The 12,013-nt window shown below is 50.7% G+C and overlaps 1 protein-coding gene across 2 annotated transcripts in view; it reads right to left on the reverse strand.

Annotated features, from left to right (window-relative positions):
* Nucleotides 1-12,013, reverse strand: part of CFAP221 (cilia and flagella associated protein 221) — a 202,711-nt gene that overhangs the window by 157,939 nt on the left and 32,759 nt on the right. For both annotated transcript variants that reach the window (XM_063932818.1, XM_063932817.1), the window contains exons 4-5: nt 5,794-5,880; nt 3,196-3,291 (exon numbers count right to left, since the gene is read on the reverse strand). In XM_063932818.1, coding sequence (XP_063788888.1) covers nt 3,196-3,291; nt 5,794-5,880 — 183 coding nt within the window. The remainder of the gene's footprint in view (nt 1-3,195; nt 3,292-5,793; nt 5,881-12,013) is intronic.

Below are 12,013 nucleotides of genomic sequence, written 5' to 3' on the forward strand. Positions count from 1 at the left end.
TCCCCCATATATCCCCCATACACCTGCACCCCCCCAATACATCCTCCACACATAGCCCATATATCCCCCATACACCTGCACACCCCCAATATGTCCTCCACACACAGCCCATATATCCCCCATACACCTGCACACCCCCAATACATCCTCCACACATAGCCCATATATCCCCCATACACCTGCACACCCCCAATACGTCCTCCACACACAGCCCATATATCCCCCATACACCTGCACACCCCCAATACATCATCCACACACAACCCATATATCCCCCATACACCTGCACACCCCCAATATGTCCTCCACACACAGCCCATATATCCCCCATACACCTGCACACCCCCAATACGTCCTCCACACACAGCCCATATATCCCCCATACACCTGCACACCCCCAATACATCCTCCACACATCCCCCATATATCCCCCACACACCTGCACACCCCTAATATGTCCTCCACACACAACCCATATATCCCCCCATACACCTGCACACCCCCAATACATCCTCCACACACAGCCCATATATCCCCCATACACCTGCATACCCCCAATACGTCCTCCACACATCCCCCATATATCCCCCATACACCTGCACACCCCCAATACGTCCTCCACACATAGCCCATATATCCCCCATACACCTGCACACCCCCAATACGTCCTCCACACACAGCCCATATATCCCCCATACACCTGCACACCCCCAATACATCCTCCACACATAGCCCATATATCCCCCATACACCTGCACACCCCCAATACGTCCTCCACACACAGCCCATATATCCCCCATACACCTGCACACCCCCAATACATCATCCACACACAACCCATATATCCCCCATACACCTGCACACCCCCAATATGTCCTCCACACACAGCCCATATATCCCCCATACACCTGCACACCCCCAATACGTCCTCCACACACAGCCCATATATCCCCCATACACCTGCACACCCCCAATACATCCTCCACACATCCCCCATATATCCCCCACACACCTGCACACCCCTAATATGTCCTCCACACACAACCCATATATCCCCCCATACACCTGCACACCCCCAATACATCCTCCACACACAGCCCATATATCCCCCATACACCTGCACACCCCTAATATGTCCTCCACACATCCCCCATATATCCCCCATACACCTGCACCCCCCCAATACATCCTCCACACATAGCCCATATATCCCCCATACACCTGCACACCCCCAATATGTCCTCCACACACAGCCCATATATCCCCCATACACCTGCACACCCCCAATACATCCTCCACACATAGCCCATATATCCCCCATACACCTGCACACCCCCAATACGTCCTCCACACACAGCCCATATATCCCCCATACACCTGCACACCCCCAATACATCATCCACACACAACCCATATATCCCCCATACACCTGCACACCCCCAATATGTCCTCCACACACAGCCCATATATCCCCCATACACCTGCACACCCCCAATACGTCCTCCACACACAGCCCATATATCCCCCATACACCTGCACACCCCCAATACATCCTCCACACATCCCCCATATATCCCCCACACACCTGCACACCCCTAATATGTCCTCCACACACAACCCATATATCCCCCCATACACCTGCACACCCCCAATACATCCTCCACACACAGCCCATATATCCCCCATACACCTGCATACCCCCAATACGTCCTCCACACATCCCCCATATATCCCCCATACACCTGCACACCCCCAATACGTCCTCCACACATAGCCCATATATCCCCCATACACCTGCACACCCCCAATACGTCCTCCACACACAGCCCATATATCCCCCATACACCTGCACACCCCCAATACATCCTCCACACATAGCCCATATATCCCCCATACACCTGCACACCCCCAATACGTCCTCCACACACAGCCCATATATCCCCCATACACCTGCACACCCCCAATACATCATCCACACACAACCCATATATCCCCCATACACCTGCACACCCCCAATATGTCCTCCACACACAGCCCATATATCCCCCATACACCTGCACACCCCCAATACGTCCTCCACACACAGCCCATATATCCCCCATACACCTGCACACCCCCAATACATCCTCCACACATCCCCCATATATCCCCCACACACCTGCACACCCCTAATATGTCCTCCACACACAACCCATATATCCCCCCATACACCTGCACACCCCCAATACATCCTCCACACACAGCCCATATATCCCCCATACACCTGCATACCCCCAATACGTCCTCCACACATCCCCCATATATCCCCCATACACCTGCACACCCCCAATACGTCCTCCACACATCCCCCATATATCCCCCATACACCTGCACACCCCCAATACGTCCTCCACACACAGCCCATATATCCCCCATACACCTGCACACCCCCAATACATCCTCCACACACAGTCCATATATCCCCCATACACCTGCACACCCCCAATACATCCTCCACACACAGTCCATATATCCCCCATACACCTGCACACCCCCCAATATGTCCTCCACACATAGCCCATATATCCCCCATACACCTGCACACCCCCAATACGTCCTCCACACATCCCCCATATATCCCCCATACACCTGCACACCCCCAATACATCCTCCACACACAACCCATATATCCCCCATACACCTGCACACCCCCAATACATCCTCCACACATCCCCCATATATCCCCCATGCACCTGCACACCCCCAATACGTCCTCCACACATCCCCCATATATCCCCCATACACCTGCACACCCCCAATACATCCTCCACACACAACCCATATATCCCCCATACACCTGCACACCCCCAATACATCCTCCACACACAGCCCATATATCCCCCATACACCTGCACACCCCCAATACATCCTCCACACACAGCCCATATATCCCCCATACACCTGCACACCCTCAATACATCCTCCACACACAGCCCATATATCCCCCATACACCTGCACACCCCCAATACATCCTCCACACACAGCCCATATATCCCCCATACACCTGCACACCCTCAATACATCCTCCACAAATCCCCCATATGTAGCCAATACACCTGCACACCTCCAATACATTCGCCACACTTCCCCTATATATAACCCATATATACCCCATGCATCTCCCATACAGTCACCCTCCCTCCATATAGCCTTACCTTGCAGTGAACACGAATACAATCGTAGTAATACCTCCACTCATCAGGAATGAATCGAACATGGATTGTAAAGGCCAGGCCTGGAACCAGTCTGTTCTGTATGATATAACATGACAGGATGTAAATGCAATTACCCAAACATACATGAGACAAACACATAAAAGTCTATTGGATTCTGCCATACAGAAGGGTTACTATGTATTTTTGGATCACAGTCGTCATATTGGGACTTTGTTTCTAACGGAGACGATTTATTTTCTTTGACATTTGATCTGTAAACAGTATCCGGGAAAGTCACACGCACGGCTATTCTAACTTCTACATTATTATAAAGGAATTTAGGGGCTAATTCAGGTTGGATCGCAAATCGCGACCAGGTAGGAGACGAAGCATTACGGGGGCGGGGCGACCCGAACGGTGGGCGGTGCTGCACGAACGGAGGCATAGCCACGGCGGTTGCATGACATCACACGCAGCCGCCGTGACAGGTAAGATGTCGCCGGGACTCCTGCGGCCGCAGCTAAGCTGCGCCAGCAGGAGTCATCTTTAGTTTCTGCTGAGAAGCAGAAATTGTGAAGCGATGGTAATTTCTGCTTGTTACAGGGGGGAGGCGCCGGTCAGTATGCTGGGTGGTCTTGCTCAGCGATGGGCAACCCCCAGCATGCAACCAAAAGGATAGCAAATTCTGCTGATTAGCCCCTTAACCCAGCCTGAATTTATTATTAACCACCCGATACACAATAGAAAATGAGAAATCATTTAAAAAAAGAAAAAGAACGTTTCGGTTAAATTCAGAATCCCAGTGGTCAGCATACCGACGCCAGGTTCCTGTCCACCAGAATGCCGGCAGGGGGCCGAGGGCTATTCCCACTCGTGGCTAGCGCAGCGTGCCTGCAAGGGGCTTCGTTGCGCTCTCCCCCCTGCCGGCAATTTGGCGGTCGGGATCCCAGCTGCCGGTCACCCATACCCGTGTTAGGGCCCATGTGTGGGGGGAGGATTAGGATTAGGCACTGGGGGGGGGGGTTTAGGCACTAGGGGGAAGTTAGCCCTAGCCGCCACCCATGAAGAGTTAAGGTTAAGGTTAGAATAAAATCGAAATCTTCATGTCGGGATGCCGGTGTTGGTCATGTGACCTCCAGCATCCCAACAAGCAGTATACCATACTGAACCGCAGACCTAGGGGGTGTTTTGCATTCCCTCCCTCAATCCCCTTTGTCCATAGGTCCCCATTGTGAAATGACTTAAAAAAAAAAATACCCAATCAAAAATAACCCTCCCCAGTGGAAAAGGATCCCCAGCATTATCAAGCCCCGCCCCCCAGCGGTAATAGATCCCTGTGGCAGAGCCTCCACCCTCATTTCCTCCATAGCAGACGGGGAAGAAGCAGGGCGTGCTGGACGTATGGGATACCACCTGGTCGTATTTAGACGTACCAATGGTTGCACCATCGCCAGCAGCCATATGGCAGAAGCAGCTCCTCCGTCTGCGTACGGCCTATGTGAGCGCCATATTCCCATGTGTTGTCCCCGTCTGTCAGTGTCATTCTTTCTGGAGGTTATGTGATTTGTTCTATTATACTCTGATTACTGTTCCCATCCTGATGTGGCCTGCTGGATATTTCTGTATGATTCTATCAGTAAATGATGATTGCTGGGCTGTACGTACAGAACTTGTGCCTGTATTAGTGATTCCCGTCATTACTCTGGCATGACATACACTCGTTCGTATTCATGTAGTGTAATTGTATTTGTATGATGACGGTCCAGCGCTATGGAATTAAGGGCACCGAATAATCCCACTTTACTGATGAGTTATGAATAGAGGGTCTTGTCAGACTTCATTCTACTTTACATTATTTTTGTTATTTCAATCTATAAAATAACCCCATGAAGTGAACCCTCTCTATGTATACATGATACTGCCAGGGAACGCTTTCTCATTCAGGGGTATATTCAATTGAAGTCGAAAGCTGCCGTCTGTCGAAAAGCACGTGCTTGTGTCGAAAATGGGGCCAAAACCGACAAGTTTTGGCCCCCTTTTCGACCATCTCAGTCCGACATAAAAAAATGTCGGACTGAGATGTGGGACCCAGAGGAGGAGAGTGGTGAGAGCCGCAGGGAGACGGGGGACAGCCGCGGGCATACAGGGCACAGCGCTGCAGCAGGATGACACACAGCCGCGCCGCTCACAGCAGCGTCCACCCGGCTCCAGCAAGTGAGGTCACGCTTGCTGGAGCCGGGTGGACACTGCCGTGAGGTCGGGCGGCTGTGTGCTATTGTAGCGCTGATCTCCTCCGTCTGCCGGCGGCTGTCCTTGCTGGTCTACCTGCGGCTCCCCCCCATCTCCTCCTCTGGGTCCCTCATCTCAATTCGACTTGAAATGTCGAATTGAGATGAGATTTGAATAGGGGTTGGCGGATCCATTCCGGCAAATACATGTCGGAATGGATCCGACGCTAATTGAATAGACCCCTCAGTTGGGTGAAGTGTAAAAATCGCCACACTTTAGGGTCTACTCTGGTGCATGTAGTGCGGTGTGGACACGCCACTGAAGGAGGGGACCAATCACTACAGACACAAATGGGGAAGTGACACTCACGGCCTTCCTGTAGCTTATTGTGAAGTGCTTGCTCTGCGGGGGGATGATGTGCAGGTTGCTGACATCAGTGGAGATATTCACCAGTCTCTGGAAAACACATAACAGATATCATTACATTGTGTACACATGTCACATAGATAGACTCTATAGCAGCTGCTGCAGTGGTGGCACTATGGGGTTAATGCAGATCTGATCGCTAGGGTGCGTTTTCGTACAGCGAGCGATCAGGTCTAAACTGCGCATACACCGCAATGCGCCGGCGCGTCGCACCGATACAAAGCGGATCGCCGCTCAGCGATGGGTTTGTGCGAAGAATCCGTTTTGCACGGGTATTCGCAAGGAGATTGACAGGAAGAGGGCGTTTGTGGGTGGCAACTGACCGTTTTCTGGGAGTGGTTGAGGAAACGCAGGCGCGTCCAAGCATTTGCAGGGCGGGTTCCTGACGTCAATTCCGATCCTGGACAGGCTGATGTGATCGCAGCGGCTGAGTAAGTCCTGGGCTGCGCAGAGACTGCACAAGGGGGGTCATTCCGAGTTGTTCGCTCGTTGCCGATTTTCGCTATGCTGCAATTTGTTGCTAATTGCGCATGCGCAAGGCACGCAGGGCGCATGCGCTTAGTTATTTAACTAAAAACTTAGCAGTTTTGCTGTGGATCCTGCGGCGCTTTACAGGCGCTCTGCTGATCGGTGAATGATTGACAGGAAGTGGGTGTTTTCTGGGTGGTAACTGAGCGTTTTCCGGGAGTGTGCTAAAAAACGCAGGCGTGTCAGGGAAAAACGCGGGAGTATCTGGAGAAACGGGGGAGTGGCTGGCCGAACGCAGGGCGTGTTTGTGACGTCAAACCAGGAACTAAACGGACTGAGCTGATCGCAGTGTAGGAGTAAGTCTGGAGCTACTCAGAAACTGCTAAGAATTATTTATTAGCAGTTCTGCTAATCTTTCATTCGCTATTCTGCTATGCTTAGATACACTCCCAGAGGGCGGCGGCCTAGCGTGTGCAATGCTGCTAAAAGCAGCTAGCGAGCGAACAACTCGGAATGAGGGCCAAGATCTGTTTGTACAGCTCTGCTACAGAACTTTCCCCACTGTACAAGCAGGGCTGCTGTCCCCACCCTATAATGCCAAAAGTGCCAACCTCATTTCAGCAAAGCAAACCTCCATATAACAGAGAGGAATGACTGCACCCAAACGATGCAGGACATTGTGCTCCAAAACACTACAGTGTTGGAAACAAGCACTTTAGTGGGGTATCCAACTGGGTGCGAGGTTTGTCTCACAAAAAACTAGCGGATCTCGCGCCCAATTTTGGATTACCGCTGGTATCTAATTTTATCAATATTTCTGCTTAGAAAACCCATCGGTACAAGAAAAAACAAAAACACACACTTACCGGTCCGGCGGTCGCTGCAGCTCCGCAGCTCCTGGTCATCTCCCCTCCATATTTCCAATTTCCACTTCCGCTGGGAGGTGGCTACTGGAAGACGAGGGAGCTGCTGGAAGATGTAGTTATCCATGCTGCTGCCGCCGGCCACACGGGGAGGTCTCACACACACACACACACACACACACACACACACACACACACACACACACACACAACACACTGTACTTACACACACCTCTGCTGCAGAAGACCAGTCTGTCGGAATCCGGAGGAAGAAGACATTGCTTCGGTAGGTGAGTAATTAAGAACTAATTAAGCTGACTGGACACTTCCAATAGCTTAATTAGTCATTAGGGGGTGTGCCGCAGAGATGCCAGAGCAAGCACCGCTAATTTTTCCTGCAAATAACCATTTTTAGGCCAAAATCAGACTAGCTCTATAGAAATCCCTGCATTTTCTCATTTTCTCTCCTTTAATTGAATAGGAAAGACCCTGCGGCTGCAAGAAAAACGAACGCACAATCGAATGTGTCCCTAGAGCTGCTCAACTCTTGTTCACTGTTTGTCAAGTACAAGGATCATTTATCTACCGAGATCACCTTCCACTGCTCAGTAGTCCATCGCCCGTGCTGTTTGAGGATACACCGCAGTATGGACCTGATTCTGAGTTGGGTATAAAATAAGAAAGAGCCAGTAACAGTGCATCTTGGTAACACCATGCCGTGTAACATGTGCACCTGGGTAACACCATGCTGCACTGCAGGTGGGGCAGATGTAACATGTGCAGGGAGATTTAGATTTGGGAGGGGCGTGTCCAAACTGTTAGCAGTGCAAACATAAAAGTGTCCAGCATGTGTGGGCTACATGCAGAAGCAGCCAGTATTTATCCGGCATGCAAACACATGTATGTATCTGCACCCCTTGCATTACAACATGGCTTGTTCAGGTGCAGTTACTTGCTCTTTCTTACTTTGGGGCTAATTCAGACCTGATCGCTAGGCTGCGTTTTCATACAGCGGGCAATCAGGTCTAAACTGCGCATGCATATGCACCGCAATGCGCAGGTGCGTCGCACGGGTACAACGTGGATCACCGCTCAGCGTTGGGTTTGTGCGAAGGATCCGTTTGCACGGGTGATCGCAAGGAGATTGATAGGAAGAGGGCGTTTGTGGGTGGCAACTGACTGTTTCCAGGGAGTGTTTGGAAAAACGCAGGCGCGTCCAAGCGTTTGCAGGGAGGGTGTCTGACGTCAGTTCCGGTCCCGGACAGGCTGATGTGATCGCAGCGGCTGAGTAAGTCCTGGGCTGCGCAGAGAGTGCACAAAGTCTGTTTGTACCGCTCGGCTACACATGCGTTTTTGCTGCAGGTGGGGAAGGGGTCCGGAGCCACTGCGGGTGGTGGAGGGGGGTGTGGGGGTGCCGCGGATGGGGCCTGGAGGTACTGCAAGTGGGGGAGGGGCGGGTAATGCTTCTCCTGCTTCTCCTCCTGGAAGCAGCTACGCTGCTGTCCTCCCTTTGGCAGTGGCTCTCCCGGACACTCGCACAGCAGCCAGTCACTATTGTTAGCGCCGGTGTCCCAACGCGCCGCATTACAGGGAAGAAGATGCACTCAATAAACTACAGCTCCCAGCAGGCCTTGGAGCCGGAATGTTTCAACGCTAAGGGCTGCTGGGAGCTGTAGTTTATTTAGTGTCTACTTCCCTGTAATGCGGCGCGTTGGGACACCGGCGATAACAATAGTGACTGGCTGGCAGAACTGACTGACTCGCTGAATCAATGTAAAAGGTGAGAGTGCTGTGCAGTGTCAGTGACACTGCACACCCACTGCACTGCACAGCACTGTCACCTTTTACATTGATTCAGCGACCAGACATTACCCTCCGCGATATCACCCTCTCTATCCGTTACATTAGCCATCTCGGGGCTTCCAGGCCGGCAGCCCAGGTGCTGTGTTGTGGAGTCAGGGCCTCTGGGGATCTGGGCGCGGCTGTGGAGAGGAGGCACTTCTGTGATATCACGCGCAGAGGAGGCTTCGGGGCTCAGACAGTATGCAGCGCAGGGAGGGCCACGAAAGCCTACCGCTGCGCCGCTTTCATACACATCTATGCCGGTGGCCGCAGCAGCTTTTGTTCCACCTGCGACGCGGCTAGGGAGTGGGGATTGTTGATGCTGGAGGGGGCAGGCGGACTGGCAGCAGGACATAGAACGCTGCAGTAAAAGGATTCCCCCCCCCCCCCCCTATCTACAGTGCAAAGACTTGCTGCAGATGCAGTGGCATACTCTCCAGCTGGACCTTTTTCTAGTCCTTGTGTCTTATTCTAAACGAGTATGGTATTTATATATATATATATATATATATATACTCTGGTTAGGCCCTGAGGACGGGGTATTCCCCGAAACATGTCGGTATAATAAACGGACCGCTTTTCTTCATCTCTTATGAGTCTGCCTGAGTGCCGCCTGTTTCAACCTACTACATAGAGGACTTGCTTTGTCTCTCAAGGAGGGCACCGCAGCACATTGATTTTCGGAGATGGAGTGCCGGGACTGTTTATCTTGTATACTCGTTTAGCACGTATGAGCTAATTATATGTAGCGAGTGCGGAATAATTATTAATGGGAGGTATCCTTAATATGTATGGATTAAATGTCCATTTTCTGGACGTTAGAATAAGAAACGAGGACTAGATAAGGCTGGGTGGCTCTGAGGTGTCCTGCCCCCCGGACCTGAACCCCTATAGTTAGTGTTAGGGACTTACCCAATGAGAGGCTACCTTGATGCGTTGGGTAAGCTCATAGCCCTGGCCAGGAATATGCCAAGTGCCTCTGGTTACTACAGGTTGAGCTAGTGTGAGATAGTGCACCTGCTACCTTTTCCCTCTGTACACTTTACTAAGTCTCAAGCAGAGTAGCACCTCACTACCTAATTAAGGTGTGCAAATTAGGGCCCTTTTCCCTCTGTAACTGATGTATTCATACATTTTTGAAGGTAGGAGACACCTTCACCCTAATTTATCACCCTGCCCCACCCACCCCTCTGATTTTAAATAGTCCAACACTCTAGCCTTTACATTTGGAATGAGCACACTGAGGTAAGACTCCTACATTTTGTTTAATATGGCAGTCCATAATGGGGGGAATTCTCTGGGGTGCGGGGCTCCCTGTGCCTGCCGTGGCTGGGTGTCCCTGGGGCATCGCAATTTAACACTATTTCATCACTCCATGGCAGTTATAGTTTGTTTTATATATATGTAACACCTTCACATAATTTTCTCTTACTCCTCACATTATTCACACATGCAGCAACAGCTGCTCCTACCTCTTTAACCCTATATTTTTTATCACTCCTGCAATGCCCTGGGGTTGTCTGGCTGGGTGGCTCTGGGGTGTCCTGCCCCCCGGACCTGAACCCCTATAGTTAGTGTTAGGGACTTACCCAATGAGAGGCTACCTTGATGCGGTGGGTAAGCTCATAGCCCTGGCCAGGAATATGCTAAGTGCCTCTGGTTACTACAGGTTGAGCTGGTGTGAGATAGTGCACCTGCTACCTTTTCCCTCTGTATCTCTTATGAGTCTGCCTGAGTGCCGCCTGTTTCAACCTACTACATAGAGGACTTGCTTAGTCTCTCAAGGAGGGCACCGCAGCACATTGATTTTCAGAGAGGGAGTGCCGGGACTGTTTATCTTGTATACTCGTTTAGCACGTATGAGCTAATTATATGTAGCGAGTGCGGAATAATTATTAATGGGAGGTATCCTTAATATGTATGGATTAAATGTCCATTTTCTGGACATTAGAATAAGAAACGAGGACTAGATAAGGCAAACGTCTTCAGAATATAAATAAATAACAATATAAGAATAGCAGTTTACTATGGATACATTGGGGTATATTTACTAAGGTCCCGATTTTGACCGAGATGCCGTTTTTTCTTCAAAGTGTCATTTCGGTAATTTACTAAGCAAAAATCTCGGCAGTGATGAGGGCATTCGGAATATTTTGGAAGTCCTAGGAAAAAATCACGAATCAATACACCATCGGTCAAATACGCCTGCAATTTGGAAGAAATCGGTAATTTACTAAAAAGTGCAAATCACAAACACTGCCGACAATAGCCAAACACTGCCGTGCTGAAATACAATTCGTGAAAAAGTGCTAAAAAAAAACAGACCTGCTTTTTTATCCCGTGTTTGGATAGGCATGCATGGATCCATGAGATCCGTGCATGTTTATCAGTGGGAAGGGGATGGGAAAGTGTTTATTTTTAGAAAAAAAATTGCGTGGGGTCCCCCCTCCTAAGCAAAACCAGCCTCGGGCTCTTTGAGCCGGTCCTGGTTGCAAAAATACGGGGGACAAAAAGCGTAGGGGTCCCCCGTATTTCTGAAACCAGCACCGGGTTCCACTAGCCAGATACATAATGCCACAGCCGGGGGACACTTTTATATAGGTCCCGGCGGCCCTGGCATTACATAACCAACTAGTCACCCCTGGCCGGGGTACCCTGGAGGAGTGGGGACCCCTTCAATCAAGGGGTCCCCCCCCTCCAGCCACCCAAGGACCAGGAGTGAAGCCCGAGGCTGTCCCCCCCATCCAAGGGCTGCGGATGGGAGGCTGATAGCCGTTTTGTAAAAAAATGAATATTGTTTTTAGTAGCAGTACTACAAGTCCCAGCAAGCCTCCCACAAGCTGGTACTTGGAGAACCACAAGTACCAGCATGCGGAGAAAAACCGGGCCCGCTGGTACCTGTAGTACTACTACTAAAAAAATACCCCAATAAAAACATAAGACACACACCTTGAAAGTAAAAATAAGAATTTACTTACCGATAATTCTAT

The sequence above is a fragment of the Pseudophryne corroboree genome, chromosome 7, assembly GCF_028390025.1.
Source record: "Pseudophryne corroboree isolate aPseCor3 chromosome 7, aPseCor3.hap2, whole genome shotgun sequence".
Taxonomy (NCBI): Eukaryota; Metazoa; Chordata; class Amphibia; order Anura; family Myobatrachidae; genus Pseudophryne; species Pseudophryne corroboree.